The sequence below is a fragment of the Protopterus annectens genome, chromosome 10.part0 (genome assembly GCF_019279795.1).
Source record: "Protopterus annectens isolate FY-2018-M chromosome 10.part0, PAN1.0, whole genome shotgun sequence".
NCBI lineage: Eukaryota > Metazoa > Chordata > Ceratodontiformes > Protopteridae > Protopterus > Protopterus annectens.
This window is the reverse complement of record NC_056744.1, coordinates 653,472,192-653,493,658: the sequence shown is the minus strand read 5'-3', so window position 1 is coordinate 653,493,658 and position 21,467 is coordinate 653,472,192. Positions and strand designations below refer to the sequence as shown.

The window sequence follows — 21,467 nt, the reverse complement described above, 5'->3', positions numbered from 1 at the left end:
ATGTTTCCTACTGCCAGATGGCATGATGTCATGTGTTGAACTCTGCACCTAACCCCTGTCCCCTCAGCTCAGGCAGTACACACTGAGACAACAGTAACTTGAAAAAAAAGAAACAAAATACAGAGGTGACATAAGAATATTATAAACAATATATCTATCTGACCTAAAGTAAAATCCACCTGCACATAAACAATGAAGAGGATGGCCACACACAGGGGTGCTGCAGGAGTTTAATAAGCACCTACTGTAAAAATCCCCTTACAGATCAGCTGGTATGGTGAGTAACACTTTAAGGAAGCCCTCAGCCAGCCCAACTGACATAGAAAGGTAAAGGCTTGAACACAGCCCAGACCATTCGAGCTGTTTAGTGGCTCGGGCATCTGTATGAGTTGGCATGGGGATGATGGACATGCCTATTGTGGGCAGGCAGGAAGGAAGAAATGGTTGGACTGGAGTTGTCCAGAGCTACAGTCCGTTGAACGGGATGGCACTGCAAGGGATGACTTGACAAAGAGCAATCAACAGCAGGTCACTTTGGCTACAGCTGATCACGATTCTATGGAAACATGCATACACTTGCTCTGGTGTGAGAAGTAGTCAGGGCCTGATGATACTCTCTCATTGCAGAGATGCTAGTGAGGGTGGAATCCTCATGGTTACCTGGGGGCAGCTTCTGTAGATGGCTCTCACCCTCCACATGCGGGAGTGGCTAGTTGTATGAGGAATGAGCAGAGTCTGACTGGGGTAAGCTTCATGACTAGCAACCCAGGAAGTAAAATGTACCTAGGAAAAAAAGACTTTGGACTCATTTTGCAATGGGCAACTGTTCAGAAGAATCGTAAGCAATGAAGATTAACCCTAACAAGAATCCAGAATTGGACAGATGACTAAAGACAAGAGCTCAGAAGGCCTATTTGGGGCATAGGAAAAGAGGAGTACCTGCTCCTTTTCTTGTTCTGAGAGATTCCCCCTTGCATTTTTATTATTTTACTTATATTATTTGTAAGAGGAACTCCAATAGTGATAGAAGAGGAAATAATATACATCATTTGCAAGAGGAGCTCCAATAGTGATAAAAGGGGAAAAAAGATAATAATGGAAAATGCAAAGTACTAAGGGGCTACTGGCTAGGGTGGAGGATTACACTGGCATGCATTTACATCCCCCTTAAAACTGCTATATTGAAGCTTAAGACAATTCTGGGAGAAATAATCAGATTTCATCAAGGAATATTACTTATAGGTGGAGACTGGAATTTGGTTTGCAACAGTGAAGATATGTCTGGGGACCTAGAAGGGAAAATATAACAAGGGAGGGTAGATTTTTGAATCAATTTATGAAAATATTTGGCATGGAAGATGTGAATTCAGTATTAGGAGTTCGGAGAGAATTTATATATTACTCACCAAGATACAAAAACTGGGCTAGGCTAGATAGATTTTATATCTCACAGGAACATGTGCATTTAATTGAAGGTCTTGAAATGCACCCAACAACTATTTCATATCATGTACCAATAATTAAAATACAAATGCAAGGTAATGAAATGAAAATAAGACACTGGCACTTTCCCACCCACCGGTTGAAAAGAGAGGGATTTAAGGAATGGGTTGTGGAATTAATTCAGGAGCTACTAGAGAAGATATATTTATCTTCTGAAAACATAGCTAAGGAGTGGGATAAAATTAAAGTGGAGTTTAAAACTAGGTTGGAAATAAAAGAAAGGGAGATATGACTAAACAGTGACAAGAATTATTTAGAGGGATTGACAAATGTTAAAGTACTGCAAAATAGGGGGATCTCTCAGAACAAGAAAGGAGCAACTGCAGAATGCTAAAAAGAAAATAAGGGATTACCTCGATAATATGCATGAGTTATGAAAGATTGCTGTTAAGAAACTGTTTTTGATAATAATTCTAGAGCACAAAAACTTCTAGCACAACAACTTAGGCAACAAAAAGTGGAAAGGGCAGTCACCAAACTTAGGGAGCCTATAACAAGGAAGATAAAGAATAGTTGTGTAAAATCTTACCATAACCATAGATGTCCTTCTCTTCCATTTTGCAGTATTCTGACCTATGGGATCTTCTGCCTCAGATGCCTGAATGTCTGGCCCCTATGCCAAACTTAAGCCTGGTTGCTATCAGGTGCATTGGACGTCACATGCACGGCCATAAACCAAGGGCCTTAAATGTGATATCTGCAAGCAAGACCTTAGAACTGACTGCCTAGTCGGACAACAGTTGCTATTGAACAGAAATGATGCCATCCAGAGAGGGAAAAGAATATGAAGAGGGATAGGAGGGTCAGAAGGAATACTGCAACATGGAAGAGAAGGACATATATGGTTATATGGTAAGATTTTACACAACTATTCTATGTCCTTCTATTCTCATTTTACAGTATTCTGACCTGTGGGAGAGTACCACAGCTCATTTAGAGGAAAGGGTGGAGGAAGAGGAAGCAGTCTTTAGAAAGCCATGGAGGATGGCCCATGTGAAACCTGCTCTAGCTCTGGAGATGTGGTCTAGCTTGTAGTGTCTGGTGAATGGGTGGACAGATGACCATGTGGCTGCTTCTAGGAGGGTGGCTGTATCCAGACCTTTAAGGAAGGCTCCTGAAAAGGCCATAGCTCTAGTAGAATGTGCCTTAATAGGGTAGGTCTTTCCCATGAAAGGCATAGCAGAAGGTAACAGTTTTGCATATCCAAGAGGATATTGTCTGCTTAGAAACCGCTTTCCCCAGGGCTCTTGGATGAAATGAGATAAATAGCTGATTGGACCTCCTAATGTTTTTGGTCTTGTCTAGATAATTAGCTGTCTGTGTATTTCCAGGGAGTGGAACACTCTCTCACTGTCATTTTGGGGTGAAGGGAAGAAGATGGTTAGATGGATAGACTGGTTGAGTCACAGCTCATTTTCCACCTTGGGCATGAAGGAAGGGATAGTACGTACAGTAACCCCGTCTTTGTGGAAGACAGTGTAGGTTGGAGAGGCCATGACAGCTTGCAGCTTCGAAACTCTTCTAGCTGAAGTAAGGGCCGCTAACAATACAGTTTTCCAGGTGCACATCTTTAAAGAAGCAGAAGCTGCTGGTTCGAAGGGGGCAGTGGCAAGTTTTTCCACCACATAGTTCAAATCCCAAGGAAAGTGGGTTGGTTTTCTGGGAAGTCTGATGTGGAGAACTCCCTTGAGGAAAAGTTTCACTTCCAACCTTGATAGTAGAAGTGGACTGATTGGGAGGCAGGCTGAAATGGCAGACAGACATACTTTCACTGAAGAATATGAAAGTTTTGACTTTAAGAGCTCACACACATAAGAAAGGACTAGAGTTACATCCACCTGGAATGGTTCTAGTTGCATTGTAAGACACCAAGTGGAAAACCTTTTCCATTTTGAAATGTAGGTTCTCCATGTAGTGGGTTTCCTGGCCTCCTGCAGGACAGATTGCACATCCTCTGAATAGAGGTGTCTGAAAGGGATCACAAGTTTATCACCCACACAGTTAAGCTGGGGGTATTCAGATGAGGGTGAATGAGAGATCCCTTTTGCTGTTTGAGCAGGTCCACTTTGTGGGGCAACTTGTGGTGATTGCCCTTGGCAAGAGATGGAAGGGGGAACCGATGCTGCCTTGCCCAATAGGGAGTCACCAGCAAGATTTTTGGTTTGTCCTTCTCTATTTTCAGGAGAACCTTCTGGATGAGGGGGGAGGGGGGGCACATAAAGGAATAGCCTCTTCCAAGGAATTTAAAAGGCATCCACCTTCCAAGCTAGTGGAGAGCGGGTCCTGGAGCAGAATAGTTGGAGTTGTCTGTTCTGAGGGGAGGCAAACAGATCTATTTGAGGAGTGCCCCATCGATGGACAATGTCTAAGAAGGCATCCCTATGCAACATCCACTTGTGATTTTAAGACAATGATCTGCTGAGAGTGTCTGCCTGGTGATTGTCCAGAGAAGGAATGTAAACTGCCTTCACAGTAGTATTGTACTGGAAGGCTAACTCCCAAACCTGTATTGCTAGCCTGCACAGTAAGTATGACCTGGTCCCTCCTTGTTTGTTGATGTACCACATCACTGTGGTACTGTCTGTGAAGATTTTTAGGGGGCCTTCCTGCACAAGAGGGAGGAAGGTTTTCAGTGCTAGAAGGAGGGCAGTCATTTCCCTCACATTGACATGTTTCTTCCTGAAGGAAGGGTCCCGCTGAGCCTGCACCTTGAGGCCCTTCATGGTGGCTCCCCACCCCAGATCCGAGGCATCTGTGTGCATGGAATCCAGTGGTTGGAGGGGTTGTAAGGGAAGTCCTGGATTTTTGCTGATTTGTTGGATCCATCTCAACTCTTGTTTCAGGCAGGGAAGGAAGGGCACCTGGAAGTCCAAGGGGTGGTTGTATTGGGACCAAACATTTTTAAGTACCACTTGAACTTCCTCATGTGCATCCTGGCAAGGGGCAGCATAGGCAGGGTTGTTGCCACGAGTCCCAGAAGTCTGAGGAACTCCCTGGCAGAGATGTGTGTAACCAGAAGCAAATCCTGAAAAAACATGGTTAGGGAGCTGATTTTGTCCTGAGGGAAGAATGCCTTCATCAGGTCTGTACGAATTCTGCATCCCAGGAAAATTATGTCCTGAGATGGGAGGAGGGATGATTTTGTCATATTTAATGTGAAGCCTTGACTCTGGAAGAGGGACATGGTAAATGCCAGGTGAGTCCTGAGAACCTCTGACCCCTCTGGTGTAATGATTTGGTCATCTAGATAGGGATAGATTTGTATGCCTTTTGTCCTGCAGTAGGCTACTGCTGGGGAAAGGCACTTTGTAAAACCCTTGGTACCATAGACAACCCAAAGGGCAAAGCAGTAAATTGAAAATGTGAGGATGGCACAGAAAAGTGTAACTACCTCCTGTAAAGAGGGTGAATGGAGATATGGAGGTATGCCTCCTTCAGGTCCAAGTTGGCCATAAATGCACTAGGTGGCAATAGTGTCAGAAGGGTTTGGGGGGAATAGCATCCAGAATGAGGGTACCTGCTGGAAGGGGTTTAGGTGTGATAGGTCTAGGATGGGCCTCCAAGGGCTGCCCTTCTTTGGCACAAGGAAGAATCTGGAGTAAACCCCTTGACCCTCTTGGGCTGTGGGAACTTCTTTTATGTTTTTTTTGTGAGAGCAGATCTTGAATGATCTTGGGGATAAGGTGAAGTTGTTTTTTTGGAGGTAAGGGCCTGCCTTGTGTTAGGGGTTTTCGTGCCAGGTCATAAAGTACCCTTTTTCTACTATTGAAAGTACCCAGCGGTCTGAAGTGATGTGCTGCCAAAGGGGGAGACAGTGAGAGAGGTGGGTGGAGAGGGGTAGGTGACTTAGGGAATCATGGATTGTTTGGTCTGTCTGGGAAAGGGGGGTTGATTGTGAAGTGGTGGTCCTAGGGGAAGTAGTAGGCTTTCTAGGCCCCTTCCTGTGTTTAGAGAAGGAGTGTGGTACTTCAGCTGTCCTCACAAAAGTGAGTTTTGCTGGGTAGTTCCTATAGAACTTAGGAACTGGGGAAACCTGTAAATGTTTTAGGTCCTGGAATTCTTTACTTTTGTCTTGAAGGCTCTTAAATAGTTCAGATATCTGCTTCCCAAAAAGGTAAATGTTGTCCAGAGGAGCATATAAAATTTTGTTTTTGAAATCCTCAGGGAGGGGTTGCAGTCTGAGCAAGGAATACCTGCGCAGAGCAGAGGCTGAGGCAGCTGATCTGGCTGATGCCCCTGCAGCATTATAGCTGCACTTTATGGAGTGTATGGCAACTCGAGCAGCCAGTGAGTGTTTTGAGGCAATGAAGAGACTAAGGATGTAGCTTGGGAAATCAAGTTTAAGGCACATCTGACCATCTGGGTCTGGTAATTTATGACTCTGAAGGCCAAGGTAGAGGACATATAAATCTTTTTCCCAAGCCTGTCCATGACTTGGCTGTCCTTATTGGAAGGCAGAAGGGAGAAGATGGGGATTTGTCTGAACTGCTTGTCAGGAGCCACTGCAATGATGGCAGGGTCTGCCATAGGTGGTTTAATGAGGAACTTTGGCTGATCAAGGACCTTGTAAAATTGGTCTGGCCTCTTGGGAGCTGGAGGTGGTGATTCAGGGTTTTTGGAGGTGGATGCAAACACATACAGGTAAGTTGGAATTACAGGAGGGATACGTGAGGGTGAAGGAGACTCTATCTGCAGGAGTTCAAATTATCTTTTTTGCACCACAGTCATTTGAGTGGCATCCCATTTAAAGTACTTCCTCATTATGGAGATGGTTTCCCAAAAGAAATATCTTCTGGAGGTGAGTCTCCTTCTAGGATCCCTCATTCAGGGAGCCATACTCCAAGGGAGAAGCAAGCTGTGAAGTGTATGTACGTGATTCCTCAGAAGAAATGGAAGAGGAATCATCCTCTAGAGTCTGAGTGGGAAGCAAGGAAGCAGATGAGGCAGGCCTAGGGCTGAGGGTAAGCAGGGCCTGGCTAAGAGAGGCCATAGGCCTGAGGGCCATGAAGGCCTGAACCAGGGACTGGTTGAAGGTCTACCAGTCTGGCTGGTCTTCAGTAGGAGTGGGAATCAGATGCTTAGTTTTTTCTTTTTCTTTGAAGAAGTTGTCTTAGAGGCTGAAAGTGGTGAAGGCCTGTGGTCAGGTGTCCGGCCTGTAGAGAAGGAGCCCTGGTCGGTCATTGAAGCCGGCCATGCAGTTGAGCCGAGTTCCCCCTCGACACAGGCCGATGTTGTAGTATCCTCCAGAGACATGCCAACTGCTGTTTCTTGGGTGGCTTCTGCAAAGGTACCTGCCGAAGATGGCAGTTCATCCGGACATTCCTCATTCCCTAAACCAGTGGCTGGTTTGTCAGACGTTGGAGGGGCAGAAGTAGTAGGTTTGGAAACTTTGGCCTTCTTTTTTGAGGCTCCAGCTCAACAGACGGTTCAGCTTTCATTCCTAGGGCTAAGTGTTTGAGATGCTGGTTCTCAACAAATAATTTTAGGGCAGCTAGGTGACTACAAAGGGTTTTTGGTACAAATGACTGGTAAATAATGCAAGTCGTATGGTTGTGTGACTGGCCTAGACAATAGAGGCAAAGTTTATGCATATCCTTTTGTGAAATCTGTCGGCTGCACTTACATTTTCCCTTCCTAGATGACATCAGCTAATGAAGGGTTTACGGTCAGAAGTAAACAGCAACCTAAGCTCAAGCAAAAGGTAAAAGAAATCCCCAATGGGGTACTTATCTCAAGACTTCTTCTAAGGAGTGGAGCAGAGGGACCAGTAGACATTCGACTGCGGCAGAAAAGGTTTGAGGTCTTGCGTGTGGATGTCACTTTTAAGGCCCTTTGTTTATGGCCCTGTGTGTGACGTCCAACACACCTGACAGCAACCAGGCTTAAGCTTTGGCACAGGGGCCGGATGTTTGGATGCCTGAGGTGGAAGATCCCGCAGGTCAGAATACTGCAACATGAGAATAAAAGGACATCAAGAGACCCTGTAGAAGTATTAGAAATATTTCGGAAATTTTACGAAAATCTGTGTAAAGCAGAGGAATATGGGAATAAAGAAAAGGTACAAATGTAAATGTTTATGGAAGAATTAAATATGTCAAAGCTAGAGGTAGATGAGCCTCAATTACTAACAGTTAGGAAAGGATGAGATAAAAATAGCTATGTATAACCAATCTACAGGAAAGTCCTCAGGAATAGATGGTATTCCTGTGGAAATTTGGAAGTTAGGAGGGAAAAAAACTGATAAAGATCTGGAAATTTTTAACAGTATTTTAAGAGGAACAGAAGTGCCAGCATCCTGGAAGAAAGCAGTAGTAGCTGTAATACCTAAAGAGGGTAAACATCCAACTGATCCAGCTTCATACAGGCCCATTTCAATACTAAACCATAATTATAAAGTGTTTATGTTTATAATGGCAAAAGTTATACCAAAATTGATAGATATGGATCAGTGTGGTTTTGTGGAAAGGAGCCAAATATCTGACAATATTAACAGAACACTGATGATCCAGAGGGAAGCAGAATGTAAGAAAGTACCACTTTTATTGGTGGGTCTTGATGCAGAGAAAGCATTTAACAGAGTAGATTGGAACTTCATGAGTAGGGCAATGGAAGCATTTGCTTTCCCTGATACAATTATAAGGCTGATTAGAAGAATATATGAGGGATTGGAGGCAAAATTTAAAGTGGGTGGGGTCCTCTCTGATAACTTCTGCTTGAGTACAGGAACCAGGCAGAGTTGTCCCCTTTCCCCTTTGTTTGCATTATATTTAGAACCACTGGCAAAGAAAATAAGGGACTCAGAAATTCAAGGATATAATTGGTATGGTAGTCAGGAAAAGCTGTCTCTACTTGCAGATGATATTATTTTATACATGACAAAACCAGAAAGGGACATTACAGTGTTGTGGAACATTTTAAGACAGTTTCATATCTTCTCGGGATACAAAATTAATGAAGCTAAAACAAAGGTAATAGTGGTAAATTATGTACCCACACATGAATTGGTCCAACAATATCCATATTTATGGGGACATGATAAAATGAAATATTTAGGAATATGGTTAGAAATGACTCTGTGGTGGCAGCTAAGGATATGTGGAAGAGACTAAACAGAAGATAATACAAAAATTGAGAAACTAGAAGTGTTGTTATATGGATATGGATACTAAGATACGAGCCATTAAAATGTTTTTAGTCCCTTTAGTCTTATACACGTCAGGCATACTTTTATCAACTGAAGGAGAAGTTGTGGGTAGCAATTAAAAAAGAGTTGAAAGATTTTATCTGGGAAGGGAAGACAGCAAGGTTCAAGTGGGATAAACTGATTCTACCAATAAAACAAGGTAGACTAGGATTACCTAATTTGAGGGGGTATTTTAGAGCAACATAGTTAAGGTTCTTAAACATAGCACAAGCAGAAAACTATAATTCAAAGGGGTCTATATTAGATGAATGAAAGTTCATCTTAGCGAACGCTCACATGAGCGAATATTGTAGAACTCAAAACCGCAATTGTGAGATCGCGGTACAGTGAAGATGGGAATATTTGCCTTTTCCTCTCTATAGTGTGATCTTGGAGTTGGAATATATATTTAGCAAGGAGTGTGGGGGGTGCAGCCCCCCACAATTGCAGTTTCGAGTACCTGGATATTCGCTCATGTGAGCGTTCGCTAAGATGAACTTTCGTTCATCTAATATAGACCCAATTCAAAGTGAAATGGAATGATGCTGGCATAGGCAGGAAACTCAAGAAATAAGACAGATTGGGATTTTGGATACAGACTCTTAAGGAGAACAACCAAAATGATACAGAGTGTTATATTCATAAAATAGCAGGGAGTATTCTAAGAACCAAACCAGCAAGAGAATGAAGAAAAGAGATTTTGCTGATAGGGTTCACAGTGGTCAAGGATACAGATAATAGGCAGGAGAGGGCTGGAATGTATTGGAGAAAAGTGGCAAAGGAGCCAAGGTACTGGGAGCAAATAACTTGACATGGAAAGGAAATAGAACGGGCTCCTAAATGAAAGACCAGCACTGATAGAGATTTTAATATAATCTAGAACAGAAGCTGCTATTAAAAACAGAATAATTAGTAAAGCATATAAAATATTGTATGATAATTATAAGAATCAATCAGAGGATCTTAGAAAGGATTAGGAAGAGAGATTATATAAGCAATTCACAAAGAGACAATGGGGGTATATGTATATCTCCCAAGGATGCAACAAAGTCTAGAATATTTAGGGTCTTTGCCTGGAAATGTTTACATAGGAATTTTTATACTCCAAGTAGACTCCAAAGAATTTTTCCTCAGGTGGATAGCAAATATTGATGGTGTGATGGGCAAAAAAGAGGTAGCTGGGAACATATTTTTTGGAAGTGTGATGAGTTGATAAACTTTTGGGATTCCTTGCAGACCGCTCTGTTCGAGAGGCTGGGTGAGCAGATTGGCCTGACTGGGAAGATGATCTTTATTGAGCTATGCTATAGAATCGGAATTGCCTAGACATAGTAATGCCTTGCTGAGTCTAATTATGGTGGCTGCCAAAAAAGCAATTCCTAGAAAATGGCAATCAAAGTCTAGAAAAACTTTTCTAGACACAGTGAATATACTAACAGAGATAAAACAACTGGAATTGGCATCTTTAGAACAGGGAAGGAGCAAACTACATAGGAAAAAATGGGAATTGTGGGAACAATATATGTAGAGCAGGAATGAGGTTTAAGAGGCAGGATTTGAATGAGCTATATAATGCTTAACTGACAATGACTGGATGGTTTATAAGTGATGTATAATGTTTGCAACTATAGTTGTTTCAATGGTGGTAGCCAAAGGGGGCTAGACTTCTTGTAATTATGGTCCCAGCAATCATGCTTGTCAACAATGTAAAATGATTTACAAATGACTGTCTACAAGGAAGATAGTCTTGAGAGGAGCATTTTCCAATGTATGGCTTGCTACCTGATAGCAAATACAAGGGTTTGATTGGTCACAGCAAGCCTCACTGTCCCTAGAAAAAAAAAGAGAACATTTGTGTCTTCTTTCTAAACTCATGTACTCTCTTAAAGTAACACCTGAGCTGGCAATGCATGTCTACACACCAAAGATCGAAAGGACATTCTCTCTCTCTCATGCCCTGCTGAACTGAACAGAACAGGAGGAAGCTTCTAGCCTCCTATGAGGTGAACGCTGGCCGATCTGCTGTAATTCTTAGCTCTATTAAAGGTCTCAGCTGCAGCTGAGAGTGGTTTCCAGTGCAATCAGTTTTTGTTTATGGCCTACAGCCACACATGCATTACCTCTTTGTACAAGAATGGAGAGATGATAAAATCAGCAAGCAAAGTAGAGGAGTAATACTGAAATTGAATTAATCTTCAAGTCTTGTTGAGTACCTTGATGAGTTGGACCCTGTTTTTACAAAATACCACCAAGATGACACTGATATGCTGCAGACTGTATTTTATATAGCACATATCACGGACAGAAGTAGGTATTAAAAAAAAAAAGATAACTGGGTGCAAAAGTCCCAGAATAAAAAAAAAAGCCCAATCCTGGTATGCACACTAGTGCCAGGACTGGAAAAATCAAAAGCATAGAATCCTCAAGACATGGAAGCATTCCTAAAATGGGGTAAGGCCTGGCTCAGTGGGAGGATGCCATCCCTGCTGTAGAAGGAAGCAGTAGTCCACAAAAACCACAACTGACAGGTCAAAAAAGAGCTATAAAGATGTCCTGAGGATAAGAAAGTATGTATTTTTACTATTATGCAAGAAGTCCAGAATTTCTGGATATAAGATATTCAAAAAGATTAAGAGTGAAATTAGAGGAAAGAAAAATACTTGCACAAAAATAAAAAAGGCAAAGCTTCAAATGCAAATTAATACAACATATTCATGAAAAACATTACATAGACCGAGAAAATTTGGGCTGTTTGAAAACAGAAATGACTGAGGAAGTGCAAAAAATATAAAGAACAAAACAGAGATTTCTGAACATTCTAAAAAAAGAAACATGGATATGGGAAAGAAAGAGATATCTGATACAGTGCAATATTTATGCAAAGGAGACGCTCAAACTAATTAGTACAAAAAAGCGGCTCCAAATTATATTTGAAGAAAAATTCAGGCGAAGGCACCCAGATATGGAAAATTTCACAACACACAAAAAAGAAAAAAATAAGATCACATAGGGGAAATGCAGAACAGAAGATCAGTAAAGTGGATCACATAGGGGAAATGTAGAACAGAAGATCAGTAAAGTGGAAGCTGAAGATATGAAATACCTGTGAAGTGAATGATTTAGTGTAGAAAGTCCAACACAGGTTGTGTCACAGTAAGATGGAAAAATGAGTTACCCAAGTAAGGAGAAACAGGAGGAACGGGAAACATCTGAACATCCGAAGGAGAAAAATGAACAAGAAAAAGAAAAAAGATTTAATATGGTGCAATATTTATGCAAAGGAAAAAGCAAAACTAATCAATAGAAAAAAGCAGCATCAAAGATATTTGAAGAGAAATACAGGCAAACGCAATACAAAAAAAAAAATAAGAAAACAGAGGGGGAAGTAGAAAAGAGGATCAGTAATGGAAAAGTTAAAGAAACAGAAACTAGAATTTATGGAATACCTTCAAAGTGAAGGATTTAGTGTAGAAAATCCAATTCTGGTAATGTCACAGCATGATGGAAAAATGTGTCCCTAAATTAAGAAGAAACAGGTGGAATGGGAAGTATATGATCACTTGCCACATGAATATACTCTGGATCCTTCAACAGGAAACCAGTACAAAAGTTCAGTTCGAGTTGCACAGCAAGGGAAGGAGCAGGAAACAGTGGCAACTCTGATGCAGTTAATGTTGTAGAGTGATTAGCCAGTGAGTTCTCATATGAAAGAGCAGTGGATGACACAGGATGCAGCTGGAGAGAATATGTCACAGGAAGATGTTCCGTAACTTTCTGTGGATTGCCTGTAGGAAACGGAGAGTAAAGAATGTGCCTCAGTTTAGAAGAAAATGATCTAATGGAACAGTTGCTTGATTTAATAGAGATGGATTGACATATTAGCATAGATGAAAGAAATAGATTACATAAAGTCATTAAGACAAAATGTTGGATATGTGATAAAATAAATAAAGTAATAAAGGCTATTAACAGAAATTCATGCAATATTAACAGAAGTAAACAGTATACACTACCGTGCAGCTAAATAAATAACAGCTAAAGTCTTACCCCAAAAATACACAGCAATAAGGGAGAGCAAGGGAAGAATTTAAATGCCATCATGCAAGTATCGAACAGAGAAAACTATAAAGCAATTAAAAAGTCACTGTTAGAAAAGTACAGAACAGGGAAGAGATCAACAAAAATACTTAGAAAGACAGACATGATAAAAGCAACATGCAGTATTAGAAGAGAACAGGATCTATTGAGCAGCACTGCAAGTAATAAACTAAAGATATGAGCACAGGTAGAAAAACTGAAAAGATATGCAGATAAATATAAAGGAATGGTACAAAATAATGAATTATACAATGACTGGCCATTAATATTCGAAAACGAGCATACTGATTGGCCAGCCCAACCAGTGTACCTGTTGTAAATCCCAGTATATACCAACGGAAAAAGGTCCAATCACCTGGACTTCTTTCCGTTTGTATATTCTATAACTTTTATTTATTTATTTTTTTGTAAAAAAAAAAAAAAAAATCTATAGTTCGAACTCCAGACATACCAGAGAGGCAGCATGGAGGAAATACAATGAAAATCAGGTACGTTATTTGAAACTAAAGACAACGGAGCAACAGAGACTTTCTTTTCTCCATTGCTTCCTTTTCAAAGCATTGATGCACTGGGTATGCAAGTCCCATACGCATGCGCAGTACATCAAAACAAGGCAGCAGGATACCACCAGCCATGGAGGAACAGTACGGCGCCATTATACAAAGACATTATTTAAGAGAAGTATTTTTTTTCTTAAATAATGTCATTGTATAATAGCAATAACCGACTCTGTGGCTGGGGTTCACCCTCGCTATTAAACCACACCAACCATGGGTAAATCTTCAATATACCACACCATGTCATCAGTTATTCCTTAAATAACTGATAACCCACAAAATTTTATACAGAATTAGGAAGCAAAACAAAAGGAATAGAAAACCACCAAAAAAAGAAATATACACATTTTGGGAAATATCTGTGAAGACCCTGTGGAACAGGATATGAAATGGTATGAAGTAACGGCCAGAGAAATTGAAACAAAATTAAGAAAAACTAATTGGAAAAGCCCTTCTGGCTAAAAGTATTAACATCTTTATATGAAGATTTAGCCCTGAGTAAGAACTACTTATATGTGCACCCTGAATAGACACAAATCTGGTTAACAACTGAAAAAGTGATACTCCTCTTTAAGAGTGAACCTGCAGCTATCCTAAAAACTATAGATCAATAATTTGCCTTCCAACGGTGTATAAACTATATACTGGAACTGATGCCAACAGAGTTTATAGTCATTTAAAAGAAAACTAAATCATGACAATAGAACAAAAGGGTAACAAAAGAAATGGAAAATTGTAAAAAAGTGGGAGAATCATCTAAGCATGGCATGGATAGATTACAAAAAAGCATTTGACAGCATCCTACATTTATGGATAAAGGTGTGCTTACAGATGGATAATATACACCCTGTGATGATGTGAGGTATTGCCAGTTATGCCAGGAGAAGTAGGCCAGTAGATATGCAACATATGCCAGCACAGCTAGCTGGAATTTAATAACAAATTATATGTTATTTGAATATCAAACTGATTTGTACAGATGCTTGTGTTGGAATTGTACTTGTAAAGCTGCTTGTGTAAAAAAAATTATCAACAGTGTGCCCTGCTGGGCAAAAAAGAAATTTACATGCATTATTGTAATTGTTTACATATTGTAACAGAGGATACTGAAATAGAAGAGGTTAATCTCAATTCACCTGACTTTGAGAAATACTAAGAAAATTAAATTACTGGGCCTAGGCCAAAAAGATTTTATCTCACTGTTTTGAATGAATCCAGAGACATAATGTCTGTAAAAAGTAGTATTTTTTTAGCTCCTGTAGGAAGAGTGGAGGTGTTTTATGGTTTTATGACTTTCAGGAGTTGCAGCAGATCTTAGCAAGGGTGTGTGTGTGTGTGTGTGTGTGTGTGTGTGTGTGTGTGTGTGTGTGTGTGTGTGTGTGTGTGTGTGTGTGTGTGTGTGTGTGTGTGTGTGTGTTGTGTGTCTATGTGAAAATTAAATCTCACAGTGTGTGTGTGTGTGTGTGTGTGTGTGTGTGTGTGTGTGTGTGTGTGTGTGTGTGTGTGTGTGTGTGTGTGTGTGTGTGTGTGTGTGTGTGTGTGTGTGTGTGTGTGTGTGTGTGAGTGAGCTACTTGGAACAGGAACACAAAGCACTGGTTTCATAGTGAGGGCACTGAAGGACTTAGCTTGGACACTCAGCTGAGGTCTCAACCCTATAGCTGTACCAGTGGGGAGTCTTACTGGGGACCTGGATGGAGACAAACAGAGAAATCCAGACCCTGGACTGAGTATGTTCCCTATGTTTTCTTAAGGGAAATTGTGCTTGATGCGGAGAGGTCTGCATCTGGAAATACTGAGTATATCCATTTGTATTCCAAGTGCACATCCCTCTCTAGTGTCAGTGTTGAGGATTCAGGCTCCTTGATTACTGGCCCATAGTGGGTACATCACGCACGCTACAATGATCTATTACATTACAGTGACCATGAAACAGTGGCAAGCCAGTTTACAACTAAGTCATGATAAAGGACAAATTATTATACCAGGGATAAAAATTCAAAGGGGGGTGGAAAAGAAATAGAACAAGAAGAGGCCAAGAATTTATTTGGACTGCAAGCTACAGATTGCCTTAGCTATCGGGCTTGATACCAGAGTATAGGCAAAGAGAAAGAAATAAGGGGATCCTATGCAAAAGACCAGCACTAGTAGAGTTTTTTATTAGAATTTAGAACAGAAGCTGTTAAAAAAGGAATAAATAGTAGAGCATACACAATATTGCATGATAAATATATGAATCAATCACAGGAGGTTAGAAAGGATTGCAAAGAGAGATTGGATAAGCAATTCACAAACAACCAAAAGGGGATATATGTATGCCTTCCAAATATGCAACAAAGTCTAGAAGATTTAAGATCTTTGCTTGGAAGTGTTTACATAGGTACTTTTATACCTCAAGTAGACTCCAAAGAATTTTTCCTCATGTAGACAGCACATGTTGGAGGTGTGATGGGGAAGAAAGAGGTAACTGGGAACTTATTTTCTGGGAGTGTAATGAGTTGGGAGACTTTAAAGATTCCCTGCAGACTCTTCTGTCAGAGGTACTGGGTGAGCAAATTGGTATAACTAAAGAAATTATGTTTGAGCTATGATACAAAATCTGAATTGCCTAGACATAGTAAGACCTTGCTGGGTCTAATTATTGTGCCTGCCAAAAAGGCAATTACTAGAAAATGGAAATCAAAGTCTACACAAACTTTACTAGAAGTATTGACTACAGTAGCAGAAATAAAACAACTGGAATTAAGATCTTTAGAAAAGGGTAGGAGGAACCTGCATAGAAAAAATGGGAATTGTGGAACAATACATGCAGAGGAGGAACAAGGTTTAAAAGGAGGCAGGAGTTGAATGAGCTATGTAATGTTTGAATGACAGTGACTTGATAGATTATAAGCGGTGTATAATGTTTGCAAATAAAATTATGTCAGTATGGTTTGTGATGCATAATGTTTGCAACTAAAATTATGTCAACATGGTTTGTTTTCATTTATATAAATATATGATTGCCTGTTTCATACGTGATAATTTAACAAAGATGTTTTTGTTTAAAAAAATCAAAGGAGGATATTCCAGAGTGATGCTTTGTAACCACTGCTCTTTTTTTCTTGCCCTTAACCCATTAAACTGTCTAACAGATAAGGTCATAGTTATAATGAGGCTCCCAGAAAACAATGTGTAAAGCCTTTTCACCTTCTCTTTGTGGATGATTTAAGACTGTACCGTTCATTAAGATGAGTTGAAAGCACAACTAGAAGTGGTCAAAACTTTCTCAAATGATATAAGAATGTCATTTGATCTTGCCAAATGTGCAAGAGAATATCAGACCAGCATAGGAATGTGATATACAGAAACATGAGCAGGTGGGAGTGTATAAATATTTGGGAATTGATGAAGGACTGACAAAACATGAGCAAATGCGAACAATACTCAGTAGGGAATATTTTAGAAGACTAAAATTAATACTGAAAACAGCCCTGACATCTAGGAACAAAGTCCAGTTATAAACTAATCTGCTCTTCTTGTTCTAACTTAAAGTTACAGTTTTGGGGTGATTGACTGGCCCAAAATGTATTGGATCAGTTGGACAGGAACAAAAAAAATGCTTTATACTTACCAAATGATATATATACATCAGTGTATACCAAAATTATATATTCCTCATTCAGAAGGAGGTATGGGCCTCCTCGAAAATGATTATATGTACATATCTGCAATTGTAGGACTGCTTAAATATCTGTTGACCTCACCAGATCCAAACAGCACAAAAAGTTTTAAAACATGAAGAGAACAACTCTAAAATTACTTCCCTGCTTAGTTTAGCAGAAGCATATTGACGTCAAGCAGGAATGGAAGCTAAACCAGACATAGACAAAAATCAGGCAGCAACCGAATGTGCCAAAAATCAAAAGAAAGAATATAAGAAGGATCAGATGAGAAAGCAAGAAATGTGTAAAAGGCATAAATATAATTGCAAGCACAGAAAACTCCTGGAACAAACTCATGTTGATCAGGATTTAATGCAGGAATGGTTAAGGAGAGGTGAATTTAAGACAAAAGATAAAGGTTAATATCAGCGTCCCATGATAGTGGGCTACACTTTAATTTACAAAGTCCATTGAACATATAGGAGAAACAGAAAAATGCAGGTTCTGTAAAACAAAACTGGAAACAGCTGCACATCTTGTTGGTTGTGATACACTAATGGAAGAGGGCCTCTACACTGAAAGGCAAAATAATGTGGCAAGACTGTTGCATTAGGGATTGTGCAAACATTACAATACTGACGTGGCTGAGAAGCACTGGAAACATAAGCCACAAAGCATTACAGACAGTGATGAAGTTTATATCACACAGGATTGCCCATTACCAACAGTTCAAAAATAGATGTGAAAAATCCAGATACAGCAGTCCATGAAAAGAAGACAAAAGTAGCATTAATCGTTGAAATTGCTACACCCAGTGACTACAGTGCCTTAAATAACAGAGACATACAAAGTAGTAAAATACCATGATTTGCAGGCAGAAATGAGGGCAGTGTGGAAGAAGAATACCTGGACAGTTCCAATAGTACTAAGAGAAGTTGGTATAATATAAAAAAAAAAATTACAGTCTTACTTAGATATGCTACCAATACAAGTAACTCTGTATGAATTTCAGAAGGAGTCAGTTCTGGGTACATTGCTGGTGCTGCGAAGAGCATTTTTGACTAACATCAAAGATTGAAACAATACTAATTTCATGAACTTTAATCATACCTTGACTAAGGAATGGGGTCCCTTCCCATTATGGTATTAGAAACCCAAAAGACTTGGAGAAATTAAAACCACAAGAGGAAGAAGTATTATATTTCCATACTATACCATGGAATGGTTTCTGACAGAAGCAGGAGGGGCTCTGGTCTCAGATTAAGAAAGTACATCAGTAGCTCCAGTTCAAACTCAGAATCTCTCCCTTGCAGTGGTTCTTTTCCACTTGATCAGGAAGCCAAAATGGATTCCCCCCATCCTTCTAAAAAGCATTTATAGCATCAGAACGTTCAATGTGTTCTAGTGCATGAAGGGAAGACCCAGACCAATACTAGTGGGAATCAGTCATTGTTTCAAAGTCTGATAACTAGGTTCTGACAAAGAAGAAGTTCCTCGAGTGTGGTGAATCTATACTCACAGATACATCATCCAATGCAACACCCACATCCCCAGGAGTGTGAACAGAACTGTGAAGGTCATGGCCATCAAAAGGCTGATGACGAGCAAGACCATCTGAATCTGGACCCATTGCTGTATCCTTGTCCAGGAAACCAAGATCACGACCTCCTTGACCTCCTCTGCTAGAATAAATGGCTGACAATGAAGAGTGTCCAAGTCTGTCCTAATAAAGGCAGTCCTCTGAGCCAGGTTCAGACAGGTCTCCTGTTTTATGCAGGACCAGGATATGCAGCTACAGGAGTGCCCAAGCTAAGGGTGCTACAAGGGAGTCTGATCCCACCAACTGAATACAATTAGCAGAAGCTGGTCATCAGGTAAGGGAACATGTAGAGGCCCTTCTCCTGCAATGCGTCTGCCTCAGCAATAAGCACCTTAGTAAAGGTTCCATAAGAAGAAGAGAAACCAAATGGCAGCACTCTGTATTGAAAATGATGTCCTGTGCTCAGTAGATACTAATTTGCTAAAAGTTACTCATTGTACCTAATAACAATACCCAGAAACTGTATGGTAGCAACAGCAACAACCCTTGCTGAGTCAGCATCAGTAGCTTGATGTATCAGATGTGCTTGTTGCCACTCCTGAAGTACAAAATCAGAAACTAGTCTCTTGAATCTTTTGCAGTAAAGAAAATGAAGCAGGAATAGAACCCCCATGCCTTGTCTATCCAAAGAAGGGACGAAATCTGCAGGCCCTTTCACAGGCACAGTTTGGACCTGGTACTGGCACCTTTTACAGGCACAGTTTGGACCTGGTCCTGGAATTTCATAAAATGGCCAGTGTGACTTGGTGAACCATTCCCTTCCTCCAATGGTAAGTCCGAAACTGCGTAAATAGCAGTGTCAGCACCACTCTAAGCATACTTGTGATGAAATTCTTCTTCTCCTTCTGCAGAACAAATGCTTCATCTTGTGGATTTGAAAGTTATTAATTTATTAAAGTATGGTTCTTTTTTTATTCAGAGAACTAGATCTTTTGCATTTTATACAGTCCTAAACTGGGGCCAGAACTGTGACTGCTGAACTGGTAGGATCACCTTCCTCGTGGAATTAGCAAAGATGCAAACACTGTTGTTTGGGGAGGCCCTCCTTATTCTCTCAGGGGGGACTCTTCTATTTAAAAATGTGGGGTGGCCTTGAGTAAGTACTAAAAGCCAAGGTGTATACTGCACACCTTGCACAGTGGTTAGTGTCCATTTTTTCATTTAGAAATTCTGAAGCATGTCCTTGGAGGCTGTCAAAAGGAAACTTCTCCCTTTATTATAGTTATCACTTAAGACATAGGCAAAGATACATTAATAGAAAATAAAAATTATATCAACTTTTTTCCCATTTACATGCATTATACAGCACATATGTGTTCTTTCTTTAAAACTATCAGCCCATTCAACATTACATGAGCTGCTCAATTCCTGCCTTCTCTTAAACCTCACTCCTCCTGCACCTGCATAAAATAGGAAAGATGTCTGAACCAGGCAGAGAACTATCTTTATTAGGGCAGATTTGGACACTCTGTCTGACTTTATTCTTGTGAAAGGACACCCTCAGCCAAGCCATCCTGGGGAGGCACAGTCCTGACCCTCCTTCCACTGTCATAACATCTGCATGAAGTGTTCCACTGTGGAAACTGGGGTGAGGGTCATATACGAATCTACCTGATACCAGAGTGAGGGAGATCTGTTAGCTTTATAAATGCTTGATCACCTATGAAGTACTGCAACCTGGACAAAAGTTATTTCATTTAGTAATGATGATTTAAGGTGTTCTTGTTAAAATAGTGTGCATTGTTAACAAGGTAACAGACTGACATGGGGTGATTCTCACCAAGACAGAAAAGACACTGAAGGTAGTGATAATCTGTTTTCTGCAGGTACACTTGGTGATTTCCAAAATCTTTCCCAAGAAAGGCCTAAATAAATACAAAACAGTGTAATACAATCATAATGGTATTAGTATGTAGAGAAAAATACTGGTTTGGGTACTTACCGCAGTGTTACGAAGGTCACCTGGATGAATTCAAAGGACTGACTATCTGTTACTCTGTCCCATGAAAATGAATTGAAGATGTTGCAAGACACTGTTTTTTTGTCCTAAATGTTCTACTAACATCCTTAACATAGAAAGGAGACCAGCCCCATGCAGGGAACATACAAAGCTCAGGAATTCAGACCAGATCACAGTACACTCTCCTGGGCTAATTCATAAACAATATGAACGATATTACATCACTGGTCCTTATGATGAACATAGTAATATAACAATAAGTCTAATAGGTTTGCTGCTTTTCCACTGTCAGACTATAGCAGAATTTAACTCTTTTAGTTATTAACAATTTGCACTGTTCAATGTCCATTTTACTACCTTATGTGCTGAACATTTATTATACGTCAAAGAACCTGTACATACTACACACAGTAATTAAATCAAGTATTTAATTTTACAACAAACAAAAAAGAAAATCTAGAACATGAATATGAAATTTTGATGCTGCAAAGATTTCAGTTGAGCATACCTTTTCTGTGAAGCCTACAGATGCATGTTCCTTGACTTGACACTCAAGACTAGGAGCGTGGCAGCAGGAAGCATGTGTTGTTGCATCTTTTCTACCTGAGCAGGTTGTGTTTTCATTCCATTTCTCGGACAGAGGCTTTACACTGTCAGTCAGTTGTCCTGTGGTAGAATATGAACTACAACCTGTGGTGAAAAAAATAGAAAGATTTAAGTGCTGCAAATACTGCACTGAAAGTGTGAATGCTATGAAAATTACTCCGTATTACTACAACAAGCTTATACAAGTGGCTGTTAACTTTCAGTGTTGGTAAAAAAATAGTTTGTCCCTGAATCTCTCAAAATACAGGAAACATTCCCTTGTTCAATTCACATCCTGGGGACTGCACTCTTCTCCTGGGGCAGGCTAATCCATTATCT

The 21,467-nt window shown here is 40.2% G+C and overlaps 1 protein-coding gene across 1 annotated transcript in view; it reads right to left on the bottom strand.

Moving 5' to 3' along the window:
• Positions 1–21,467, bottom strand: part of PCSK9 (proprotein convertase subtilisin/kexin type 9) — a 243,288-nt gene that overhangs the window by 4,702 nt on the left and 217,119 nt on the right. Inside the window, exon 11 of the mRNA XM_044085507.1 lies at positions 21,052–21,233. Coding sequence (XP_043941442.1) covers positions 21,052–21,233 — 182 coding nt within the window. The remainder of the gene's footprint in view (positions 1–21,051; positions 21,234–21,467) is intronic.